General features: G+C 45.6%; 1 protein-coding gene across 1 annotated transcript; it reads left to right on the forward strand.

The window, feature by feature from the left end:
* Positions 1–125: 125 nt before the first annotated feature.
* LOC110223423 (CTD small phosphatase-like protein 3) lies at positions 126–10,576 on the forward strand. Its single transcript, XM_021008959.2, has 10 exons — positions 126–980; positions 1,128–1,212; positions 2,482–2,587; positions 2,748–2,834; positions 3,053–3,115; positions 3,357–3,436; positions 3,746–3,872; positions 7,857–7,952; positions 8,746–8,826; positions 9,524–10,576. The coding sequence occupies exons 1-9, from the start codon at positions 701–703 to the stop codon at positions 8,800–8,802; spliced, it is 981 nt and encodes a 326-aa protein (XP_020864618.1). The 5' UTR covers positions 126–700; the 3' UTR covers positions 8,803–8,826; positions 9,524–10,576.
* Positions 10,577–11,644: the final 1,068 nt, after the last annotated feature.

The raw sequence follows: 11,644 nt of genomic DNA on the forward strand, positions 1-11,644 counted from the left end.
CACCATCCCCTCTGTCTCCATAAAGCTTTCTCCTCTTAGATGCTTCCCCCATATACACTCCCAGCTGCTAACCCTTTAAATAATCCCAAGTGCCTGGCTGAGGATGAGGAGCGGGCTCAGCTGAGCTGAGCTAGATTGAGTTTTTAGGTGCTTTCCAGTCAAGCAGCCTGCTAACTAGGTTTCTTCTCTCTTCTGTTTTGTAACCAGCTACTATGACTGTCCCTATCCCTTCTTCCTCTCCTGTTTCTCCTTGGCTAAAACCTGGATGCTTTGGGCAAAGCTAGTTTGCAGTAGGCACTAGACTAGCTTCTTTGGGGTGCCTAGTTCCCCTTCTCCTGGGCTGTGGTACCTAGCTGATGAGGCTACTTCCTCAACACAGATTGTCCCCAGGCAATGGAGCGACAATGCTAGTCATTTAAATTATACAGTGCATTTATTATCCAGGGAGAAGTCAGGACACCTACCTTCCAGTCCTGGCTTTGCTACTGAGTGGCTGTGTTTTCCCATCTGTAAAACAGCAGGGAGAGAGTGAATTAGAGATTTCTAATATCTTTTCTGCCACTTTATTTTAAGGGTTCCTTCAGTTTTAAGAGCCTGTCAAACATTTTTGGAACCATGGGACCACCACTCTCCTATTCCCTTCAAGTCCCCTAATTATGTCCCCCAATTATCCTTCAGCTCCTCAGGCCCCACCTGACCCATGATTCTTCGTTCTGGGAAAGTGACATTCATGTCTCCCCAACCATTGGGAGACCTTGATGTCCTGGAAGAAGACAGATGGCCTTGTGTCAGTCTATGCTGGCCACTCCAGAGAACAAGGGAGGCTTCAAGGCTGCTAGAGAGAAGCCGGATGTGTGAGGCCAGTACTCAAGACGCCAGTGGTGAGGTGCATCTCCCCAGTCAGGGGCAGTGCCAGGCATTAAGTTTGGTCCAGGAGTCATCAAGCAAGAGGAAGTGGGCAAAGGCATTTGATGAAGAAGGTAAAGGAGTCAGGTTGAAGTTGGGGTAGGGAAAGGGGCCTTGACTAAAAAATCAGGCCTTCTGGGGAGGGAGGCTGGGGCTATCAAGGAGAAGGGGCACCCTAGGCTCCCCCCTTCCTTCTCCACAAAGGCCTCCTTTTCCTTTAGCCCCCCAGGTCCCTTGGAGTCAGCCTACAACCCCAAACCCCTATTTCTGTGCTCTACCCATGGAGGAGACCTTCCCCTGCCCCCTGTGAGTACTGTGCTGCTATATGCCTCAGAACCTGAGCTGGGGCAGGAAATGGAAGGAGATCCCCTATGACATAACAGATGACAGGAATGTAATTGGGGAATATCTTTTAATTTGACTTTTTATTAATGTATATGGTTTTTTTTAAAGTATTGATACATTTTGTTGTGACAAAACAGACTTTTCAACAAACCCTCTTAAAAAGGATGTTCCCTGAGAAACAGTTTGTCAGTTAACAGAAAAGAGCTGTGTTCTTTAACTGTGACAGTGGGGTGCTGACACTGACCACTGCAATCCAAAAAGGTTTTGTTTTTGTCTCTCCATGTGAACATCATTTACTGTTCTGAATTTATTGTGAGTTTAGTGTCCTTTCAGCCCTGCTATCCCATCCCATGTTTCTATTCTTAGGTTAGAGACAAGAATTGGGTCTGGGACTTCATTGGTGTAGGGAACTACCAGGTGAGGTCACTCCCTCCATCAGTGTTAGTCAGCACCTTCTCTGCAATTTATGGTCTTAGAGAATTGCCTAGAGCATGGAGAGATTAGAGTTAGAGTTAGTCATTTGCCCAGGGTCACTCAACCAGTGTCTGTCAGAGCCAAGACATGAACCCAGCTCTTCCTAGTTCCAAAGCCTGCCTTCTATCCACCACATGTCCTCTCTAGTCATTTCTTACTGCTTAGTAATAGCCCAATTAAATGCATATTCTATTTGGAGGGCTGGGCTTGGAAGGAAGAAGGCTTGGGTTCAAGTCCTTCTTGTGATATATACTAGCTCTGTGACCTTGGGTAAGTCACTTAAATACTATGTGCCTCCCTAGGATAATTCTTTAGGACTTATGAAGTCATTTACAATAATAAAGGGAATTCCCATGCTAAGCAGTGCCCATAATGCCTAAATCATAGATCGTTAGCTTATTCACATACCATAATTTATACAGATTTTCCCCAATCGTTGGACACATAATTTATTTCCATTTTTAATCATAAATAATGACATTATGAAACTGTTGATCACTGAGGTTGCAATCCCTGATAAATGACTTAATATATGATCACTAGAATTTGTATCCTAACAGGGTATTGCTTTAACCCAAATAATAGAATGCCCTAATGGTGGAATTTCAGTCAGAGTGATTGTTTATTAAAGAAGGTATTTTGGGGGTTAGAGGGTCTTCCCAGCCTGAGGGTCTGAGAAAAGGAATGAAGGCAGCTGCCCAGTCTTTCTCTGGCTAGCAGAGCAGACCTACTGAGCTTCTGTTTCTCCTCTAGCAGCTCCCTCACCCCCTGTCCTCTGTACCGAAGGAGACTCTGGCCTCGGAGGCTAAATATTCCTCCAAAGACCCGGAGCATGCCAGATAGCACATTGGTCCTGGAGTTGGTATGTGAGTCAGGGCCCCTACCCTTTCCCTTGACCCCGACCTCGGCCCCAGTCTCGGCCAACCCTTGTCTCTTCCCTGTCACTGGCTAGAGCTTAGGCACCGGTGGGGGTGGAGAAGAGCAGAGCTCCTTCCCTTCCTCCAGCCCAGTTCCCTCCTCAGGATGACACCCTGGTCTCTTGCTCCCTCCGGGCTCTGCCCAATGCCCACTTCTCCTTCCCTGTGAGTTTCCAAGGTATGTATTACAAGGTGAGTCGTTTTGGTCCCGGGGGGTGGTTGTGGATGGGTTGGAGAGAAGCCCTTAGGTTATTGATCCCTGAACCCTGGAAAGTCTGAGGTAGAAGGGAAGGGAGCTCTCCTGTTGCCTGACAAGTGGGCAGCTGGGCCTGACCACTACTTTTGGCTGGCAAGGGAAGTGAAGACACCCTAGCCATTGCTTCCAGTGGGTACCTGTCGTTGGTCCCCAGGTGCAGGGCAGGCTGCGGCCCCACACCCATGAATTCCTGGAGATCCTGAGTCACTTCTTCCAGGTACCTCTCCCTGCCTCCCCCACCTCATGGGTCACACCCCACTCTCTGTAGTCCAGGCTGACAGAGGGGGAGTGGAGTGGGATGGGTGAGTGGGTTCTACCTTCTAGTTGGAGGGGAAAATCTGAAGGATCTCTGGGCCTTCCTAAGGATTATGGCTCCTTGGCCCATTTCTGGGAAAGCTGAGACCTTCAGCCCATCCCCCTCATAATTCCCTATTCTCCACCCCCCACCCCCACTCTAGATCATGATCTTCACCACAGCTAAAAGGGACTACGCAGAGCCAATCGCAGATCTCCTGGATCCCCACAAGAAGCTGATTAGGTGAAGCCATCGGCTCCCCCCGCTATTCTTTGACCCTTTCACCCCATCACAGCCTGACCTTTTACCCAGAAAGAGCACTGGGCGTGGCAGTCAGGCAGGACACTAAGGGTCTCATCGTGTCTTGGCCACTGACTGGGGTGTGACCTAGGGCGAAGGACTGCCTCTGTTTCCCCATTGGTAATTGGGGGCAATCACCCTTCCCCTCCTGGCCCAGGATGAGGTCGTGAGAGTCCTCGAATAAAGTGGCATCCAAACAGAGGGGAGTTTGACAGTCAAAGGGTGAGGACGAGGGTTTTGTTTGGACTCCAGGGGCCGCCTTTTCCAGGATGACTGCATCTGCCTCCAGGGTCACTATGTGAAGGATCTGAAGGTGCTGGGGCAGGACCTGGCCCGGACTGTGGTCCTGACTGATTCCCTCAAGGCCTTCCCTTACCAGGTGACAACCTTCCCCTCTCCTCCCCCCACCATCGGGGATAGATACCTCTGCGCGTAGAGTAAGGCACAGTAATGGAAAGAGTCCTGCATTTAGACACAGAGCACAGGATTTTAGAGTTAGGAGGGACCTCCGAGGTTATCTAGTCGAGCCCCAACATTTCACACATTAAAGAAACTGAGGTTCACAGAGGGAGAGAGGCCGTTAGGATTGAAACCCGAGTCTCCCGACTCTAAATTCAATGTTCTTGCCACTACCCAAAGGGCCTGCATTTGAATCGTGGTGTAGCCACTTATTCCCTCCGCCATCCTGGGCAAATCAGTTCCCCTCTCTGGGAATCGGTATCCTTTTTACATGAGCAGGTTGATAGGGATGACAGTGAAGAGGGGAAAGAGTGGTTTGATTGTTAATGGTTTAATATCAATGTAGTAAGAGGCCTGTGGCGGAGGGTGCCAGGGATCTGTGCTGGGCCCTGTGTCAGTAAATCCTAGAAGCACTGATTAAGCACTTACTGTGTGCGAGGGCACTGTGCTAAGTGCTGGGAGTACAAAGAAGGGCTAAACACGGGCCTCTCAAGGTGCTCACAGTCTAATGGGAGAGAAAACACGCACACAACTATGTGTGTATCTTACTTAGATGGAGGCCTAGGTAGCATACTCATCAAATTTTAGAGGACCCAAAGCATGGGAGATAGAATGAGGATCCAAAAAGATCCCGACAGGCAGGCTAGCAGGGCTGGGGGATCCTCAGCCTCCAGGCCACAAAGGGCCGTCCTTGAGGCCCTAGAGGGCCACGTGTGGCCCCACCCCTGCCAGAGCAGGGTCCAATTCGATGACGTTCAGCAGGAAAAATACACTGGTACAAGATGGAGGAGGCCTGGTTAGGCAGCACTTATCCAGGAAGGATCTGGGGGGGTTTAGTGGGCTGTCAGTCAGGCATTTATTAAGCACCTACTATGTGCGAGGCACTTTTTTTTTTATTTAAAAATTTTTTTTTCCATATGCTTTTGAGTTGAAAATTTTTTCTCCCTTTTTCTCCCCCCCAACCCTCCCCAAGACGGCGCACAATCTGACATAGGCTTTACATTTACATACCCATTAAACATATTTTCACATTAGTAAAGTTGTAAGTAAAAATTAAAACCAACAGGAGGAACCATCAGAAAGATGAAACAAAACTCGACAGAAGGTAAAAATAAGTGAGAGCGATTTGACTTCCATAGTTCTTTCTTTGGATATGGACAGCATTTTCCATCCCGAGTCCTCTGGAGATGTCTTAGATCCTCGTAATGCTGAGAAGGGTTCAGTTTAACATTCTTAGTCATTGCATAACGTGGCTGCTATTGTGTACAAAGTCCTCTTGGTTCTGCTCACTTCATTCAGCATCAGACTGTATAAGTCTTCCCAGGTTTTTCTGAAGTCATCATTTCTTATAGCATAGTAGTATTCCATTACATTCACATACCACAACTTGTTCAGCCACTCCTCAATGGATGGGCATCCTCTCAATTTCCAATTCTTTGCCACCACAAAAAGAGCTGCTATGAATATTTTTGTACATGTGGGTCCTTTTCCCATTTGTTTGATCTCTTTGGGATATAGCCCTAGAAGTGCTATTGCTGGATCAAAGGCTATGCACATTTTTGTAGCCCTTTGGCCATAGTTCCAAATTGCTCTCCAAAATGGTTGGATCATTTCACAACTCCACCAACAATGTATTAGCATTCCAATCTTCCCACATCCTCTCCAACATTTATCATTTTCCCGTTTTGTCATGTTGGCCAATCTGATAGGTGTGATGTGGTACCTCAGAGTTGTTTTGATTTGCATTTCTCTAATCAATAACGATTTAGAGCGTTTTTTCATATGACTATAGATGGCTTTAATTTCTTCATCTGAGAACTGTCTGTTCATATCCTTTGACCATTTATCAATTGGGGAATGGCTTGTGTTCTTATAAATTTGTCTTAATTCTCCATATATTTTAGAAATGAGACCTTTATCAGAAAGACTGGTTGTAAAAATTCTTTCCCAATTTTCTACCTTCCTTCTAATCTTAGTTGCATTGGCTTTGTTTGTGCAAAAACTTTTCAATTTAATGTAATCAAAATGATCCATTTTGCTTTTCATAATGTTCTCTATCTCCTGTTTGGTCATGAATTCTTCTGTTCTCCATAGATCTGATAGGTAAACTATTCCTTGTTCTCCCAGTTTACTTATGGTAACTGAGGCACTCTTCTAAGCAATGGGGCTACAGAAAGAGGCAAAAGACAGTCCCTGTCCTCAAGGAGCTCACAATCTAATGAAAATTCAGTATGAGGTAGCAGTGTGATGCTATATGAGGCAGCAGAAAGGAAAAACAAACCTCATGTGTCCTTGGGCTGTGTATTCTGCCCTCATCAGAACTCACCTGCAGTATTGCACCACCATCCAGTTAAGCTGGAGAGAGTCCAGAAGAAGACAGGTAGAATGAGGAAGGGTCTTAAAGCAATGTCTTGTCAGTTGAAGGAACTGGGCATAGATAGCCTGGAGAAGAGAAGACTGAAGGGGCACACAAGAGCTGATTTGAATATTTGGAGGGCTGTCCTGTAAAGGAGGGAATAGTTTGTCCTGTTTGTCACCAGAAAGTAGAATCAGAAGGAGTGAGTGGAAGCTGAAAAGAGGCTAATTTAGTCTGGAGGTCACTGGGAACTGTCTAGAAAGGAAGGTGACCTGGCCCCTTCTCCCTGAAGGTCTGCAAACAGAGGCTGAACAACCTCATGTCCTGTATGAGTATGCAAGTTGGAGTGGACAGCTAGTGACATCCCTTCTAACTCTTAACTTCTGTGACACCAGAATTTGTCCCCAAAGGGCAGTTCTAAGACTTTTGGTACATCACAGAAAAACTCTGGAAGACAAAATATCCATAGCCAGGCTCTGTGGTAGGAAAAACAAACTGGAAACAAAGCAGATGCCCATCAAACGGGAGATGAGTACACAAATGAATGTAAGAAGAAACAACAAAGATAAGAAATTCAGAAAAATGGGAAGACCTAAATGAACCCATGTAGACAGAGGGAAGAAGAACAATGCCCATGTTGCTGATGCTAATGAAAACAACACTAAAGCACTACTGAATTCATATTAATTTCAGTGCCCAGTCTTTGTTCTACAGAAAAGAGGAGAAAGCATACTTCTGTCCTCTCTGCAGAAAGGTGGGTGGCTCTGTGTGTCAGGGCGGGGAATCTGCGGCCTTGAGGCGACATGTGGCCCTGTAGGTCCTCAAGTGGGGCCCTTTGACTGAATCCAAACTTCACAGAACAAATCCCGTTAATAGAAGGATTTGTTCTATAAAACTTGGACTCAGTCAAAAGGCCGCACCCAAGGACCTAGAAGACCACGGGTTGTCCACCTCTGAGCCTCTAAGGGCACCTAAGGGGTGCCAGGGCAGCTAGGTGGTGCAGTTGATAGAATGCCCAGTCTGGAGTCAGGAAGACTCACCTCCTTGAGTTCAAATCTGGCCTGAGACACTTGCTTAGGCTGTGTGACCCTGGGCTAGTCACTTCATCCTGTTTGCCTCGGTTTCCTCATCTGTAAAATGAGCTAGAGAAGGAAACGACAAACCACTCCAGCATCTCTGCCAAGAAAACCCAAAATGGAGTCACAAGGAGTTGGACATGACTGAAAAATGGCTGAACAACAGGGCTGTCTAATGAGGAACGTATCGTTAGCTTTTTTGGGTGGTTTTGTTTAACTCTGTCTTGGCTCAGTGGTGTAGTGGAACTTTTTGAGTTGTCTAGGGAGTGGGTGGGGTGGGTAAGAAAAATGAAACAAAATATAAAGGAGTTAGATTAGCTCTTAATCCTTGCTCTTTACCACAATGCACCCACCCGCAGACAGAGCAGGAATTTGTTGCCCTCTAGTGGTCATAAGGAGGAAATTGCCTAAACTTAGACAGTGGGAATTATTAGATGGAAGGAAGATGTCCCATCCTTTGCATGTCTTCCAGATGGACAACCAGCTCCTGATTCCCCGATGGAAGGGGGACAGTGAGGACCAGGAGCTGTCTAAGCTTCTGCCTTTCCTGGAACGTCTAAGTGACTTGGTAAGGAAATAGTGGGGAATGGGACAGAAAGCCCCCACTGAGTACTTGGCCCAACTTCTCCCCCCTCCCCCTCTCCACTTATTGGACCTTCTATCTCATAGGTTCCCAAAGTGGGTGACACCATCCCCTGGGGGCACTGGAACAATCCAGGGAGCCGGTCGAAGTCTCGGGTGCAATTGGGGGGGTGGCATTGAATAAAAATAAGGGGCCAGCGGAAGCATAAGGAAAGAGAAGAAAAAAAAATTTGGAAAACCCATTCATACATGTTTCATCTGTTGTGTAACGGAGTTAAAGTCGTTGTGATTACGTTATTTTCCAAAGAAACACACAAAATGCAAGTTATAATAGATCAGTGGTCAAATCTGCCAACAGGTCTTAACAAACAAATGTTGGCAGGCTGGTGAAGTCCAGCATGCATCAGCAGGAATATGTGCGTGTAATGATTTGTTTATAATACAGTACTATGTGGTTACATTATGTCATCAAAATTTCAATGCAGGGGAAAAACCCACAAATATACAATAGATTATTAAATTTAAGATGTCATTTAAAAATATATTTTATATTTTTTGAAATGACACAGATTAAAAAAAAACATTAAAGGGTTAAAGAAAGTAGATTGCCGGGGAGGGCTAAGTAATTTTTTTTTAAAGGGGTGGTAGGCCAAATTAGTTTGGGAACCTCTGTTCTATCTTCTCACTGATTCCCTAATACTCCTGTGGAGTGCCCTACCTCCTCCCCAGTCCTTATCCTCCATCTTGTCATTGCCTCTCCCCTGTACGTTGTCACATAGGATGATGTCCGACCAGAGCTTTGGAGCCTCCACCCTACCCTGAGCACAGAGGAGTGAAGCAGGCCTCCCTTCCCTGGGAAGGTATGACTCCCCCCCTCCCCAACACACACATACCTCTGATATCCATCTGGCTTTGGGGGTGGGAGTGCTAAGGAGGTGGAGAGAAAACAAGTTTTCCTTGGATTTGATTGTGCTCAGCCTAGGTTCAGGTCCAGGGCTCCAGTGAAATTAGGTAATGAGACAGTGAAATCAGACACCTAGGCTAAGAAATGAAATCTACTGCCTTATCTTCTGTCCCTTTTCCTGTATTTTCTTAAGGGAACACAGGCTGGGGCTGGGAAGCTGTGGTGAATGGCAGTGGGGACTGAACCAGTGCTGGGATTTTCACTCCCATACCACTCCTTGTTTTGTCTAAGCTAGCAAACACGGCAGAAGAAGGTGTGTGGCTTACTGTCATTGGGCTGTAGGTCATAGGATATATTATTGGGTTCAGGGTCTTGTTCTGTGATGAAGCAAGGCTTCTCAGAAAGCTTGAGGTAGAAGGGCTTATAGAAACATAAAACCGTATCGGAGGTGGAAGTAGAACTTAGTGCCACCTCTTCCTTCTTAAAGAAAAAGCTAGTAACTTGCCCAAGATCACCAGGCTCTTCCAGGACAGAACCAGACTTGAGCCTAGGGTTGTCTCAAGGGACACATTTTTTCCATCAGGGTAGGGGAGCTACCCCTGGGCCAATCGTGGCCTCTAACCCCCAGCCCTGATTTGTGTTGTCCACTACAGGTGGATGCTGAGTTCTGGGGGCTTTCAGGGGTCTGGGACATCAACAGGAGCTCCCTGGGAGAGGACATCAGTTGCATTTCACGTATGAAAAGACTGAGAAACTTTAATAAAATGATTTTACCACTCCAGTGGCTGAGGTGGACAAAGGGCCTATGGCAGAGGAGAGCATTATCTGGGCTTATGGGGGGCAGAGCAGCACGAATAATGATAGGAACAAATGTTTTATGTGAGTGATCTCATTTAAGCCTGGCCCCACCAGGAGCAATGGGTTTTGACTGGCCGTTTTACTGAAGAGGGCTCTGCACTTTGGAGAGGTTAACTGCTTTGCCCCTTCAAGTGTCAAAGGGGGTTTGATTGGATGTCTTCCTGACTCCCAAGCCATCACTCTGTCTAGTATGCCACTTTGCCAAGGCAGGTGCTTTGGAATCGGTCCATAAACACTCATTAAGCACCTAATGTGTGCTAGGTACCATGCTAACCCTAAGAGGCAGTTTCTACCTCAACCAGTTTTGTAAAAGGGAATGCCCTTGAGGAGTAAAAAGTCATCTCTCGAGAGATGACTTTTTACTCCTGCTTGATACTAAGACTAGGCGACCCCCAGCAATCTGGATGGGCAGGCCATCTCCAGCGGGACCATGCTGGTTGGTTTTCTCTGTCTTGAGCTGGGTCATCAACTCTGCCGGAGGGGCACGAGGACAGGGGCTCATTTACTACCCCACCCCCCACTAAGAACTTTACCAGAACAGATCCTGCTTACACTTTGAGCAGAAGTTAGGTCTCTTGGTTGGACGGGGTCCCGCCCAAGATTGAAGAGCAGTTCCTGGAGGGCTGGGACAATCTCATCAGTCTTGTCCTTCAGAGACTGACTTTTTAACAGGGGCTGGGTCTTGAATGAAGAAATAAAGGAGAAAATCCTGGATCCCCATTAATAATTGGTTATTAATATAATAGCAAAATAATTCACTCACAAAAAAAGGTAATAGACAGTCCGTACCTTGAAGATCTCCCACTCTAATGGAGGAGGTAAGATCTGAGCTTCCTGAGACAAACACACAGCCCTTCAGTATCTTTTCTGGGGCTCAGTGGTCTTAGATTATTTTAAAATAGTATTTTATTTTTTCCAATTACATGTAAAGAGAATTTTAACATTCATTTTTTAAATAAAATTTTGAATTCCAAATTTTCTCTCTCCTTCTTTTCCTTCCCCCTTCCCTAAGACAGTAAGCAATTGGATATAGGTTATATATGTGCAATCATGTAACACCTATTTCCTTCAACCTTCAATTGCAATATTAGTCATATAGCAAAAGAAACAGTTTGTAAAAAATATTAGTTTGTAAAAGGAAAAAAAAAACACAAAAATAGATAAAGCAAAAATGGTGTGCTTCGATTTGCATTCAGACTCCATCAGTTCTTTTTCTGGAGGTGGATAGCATTTTCCACCATGAAGCTTTTGGAATTGTCTTGGATCCTTGTATTGCTGAGTTAGGCTATTTTGTGTAGGTGTTAGGACTGTTGTCCCTTTGGCTTCCCCAACCTTAGTGAGTCAGGAGCTCCAGACCAAGCCTTTTTAGATCTGACAAGTCTCTTAATCACCTATGGGGTCAGAGCACTGTGCTGAGTCAGTGCGGGGTAGGAAGGGGAGGTGCTTGCTGTCCTGGAGCTCACCCCATCCCACTGAGATAAGAAGCTTACCAGCTGAATATAGAGGCAAAAAATTTTAAATTAAATATTAGCAAATAGATTATAGCAACTTTTCACAAGAATAATACACTATGACCTGGTAGGATTTATGCCAGGAATGCAGTACTGGTTCAATATTAAGAAAACTATTAGCATAATTGTTCATAACAACAAAACTAACAGAAACCACATGATCATCACAATAGATGTGGAAAAAGCTTTTGACAAAATACAACACCCATTCCTATTAAAAACACTAGAGAGCACAGGAATAAGTGGAGTCTTCCTTAAAATAATAAGTAGTGTCTACCTAAAACATTCAGCAAGTATCATATGTATAGGGACAAGCTAGAAGCATTTCCAATAAGATCGGGGGTGAAACAAGGATGTCCATCATCACTGCTGTTGTTCAATATCCTACTGGAAACGTTAGCTCTA

This window comes from Phascolarctos cinereus, unplaced genomic scaffold (assembly GCF_003287225.1).
Source record: "Phascolarctos cinereus isolate Bilbo 61053 unplaced genomic scaffold, phaCin_HiC Scaffold_4;HRSCAF=312, whole genome shotgun sequence".
Taxonomy (NCBI): Eukaryota; Metazoa; Chordata; class Mammalia; order Diprotodontia; family Phascolarctidae; genus Phascolarctos; species Phascolarctos cinereus.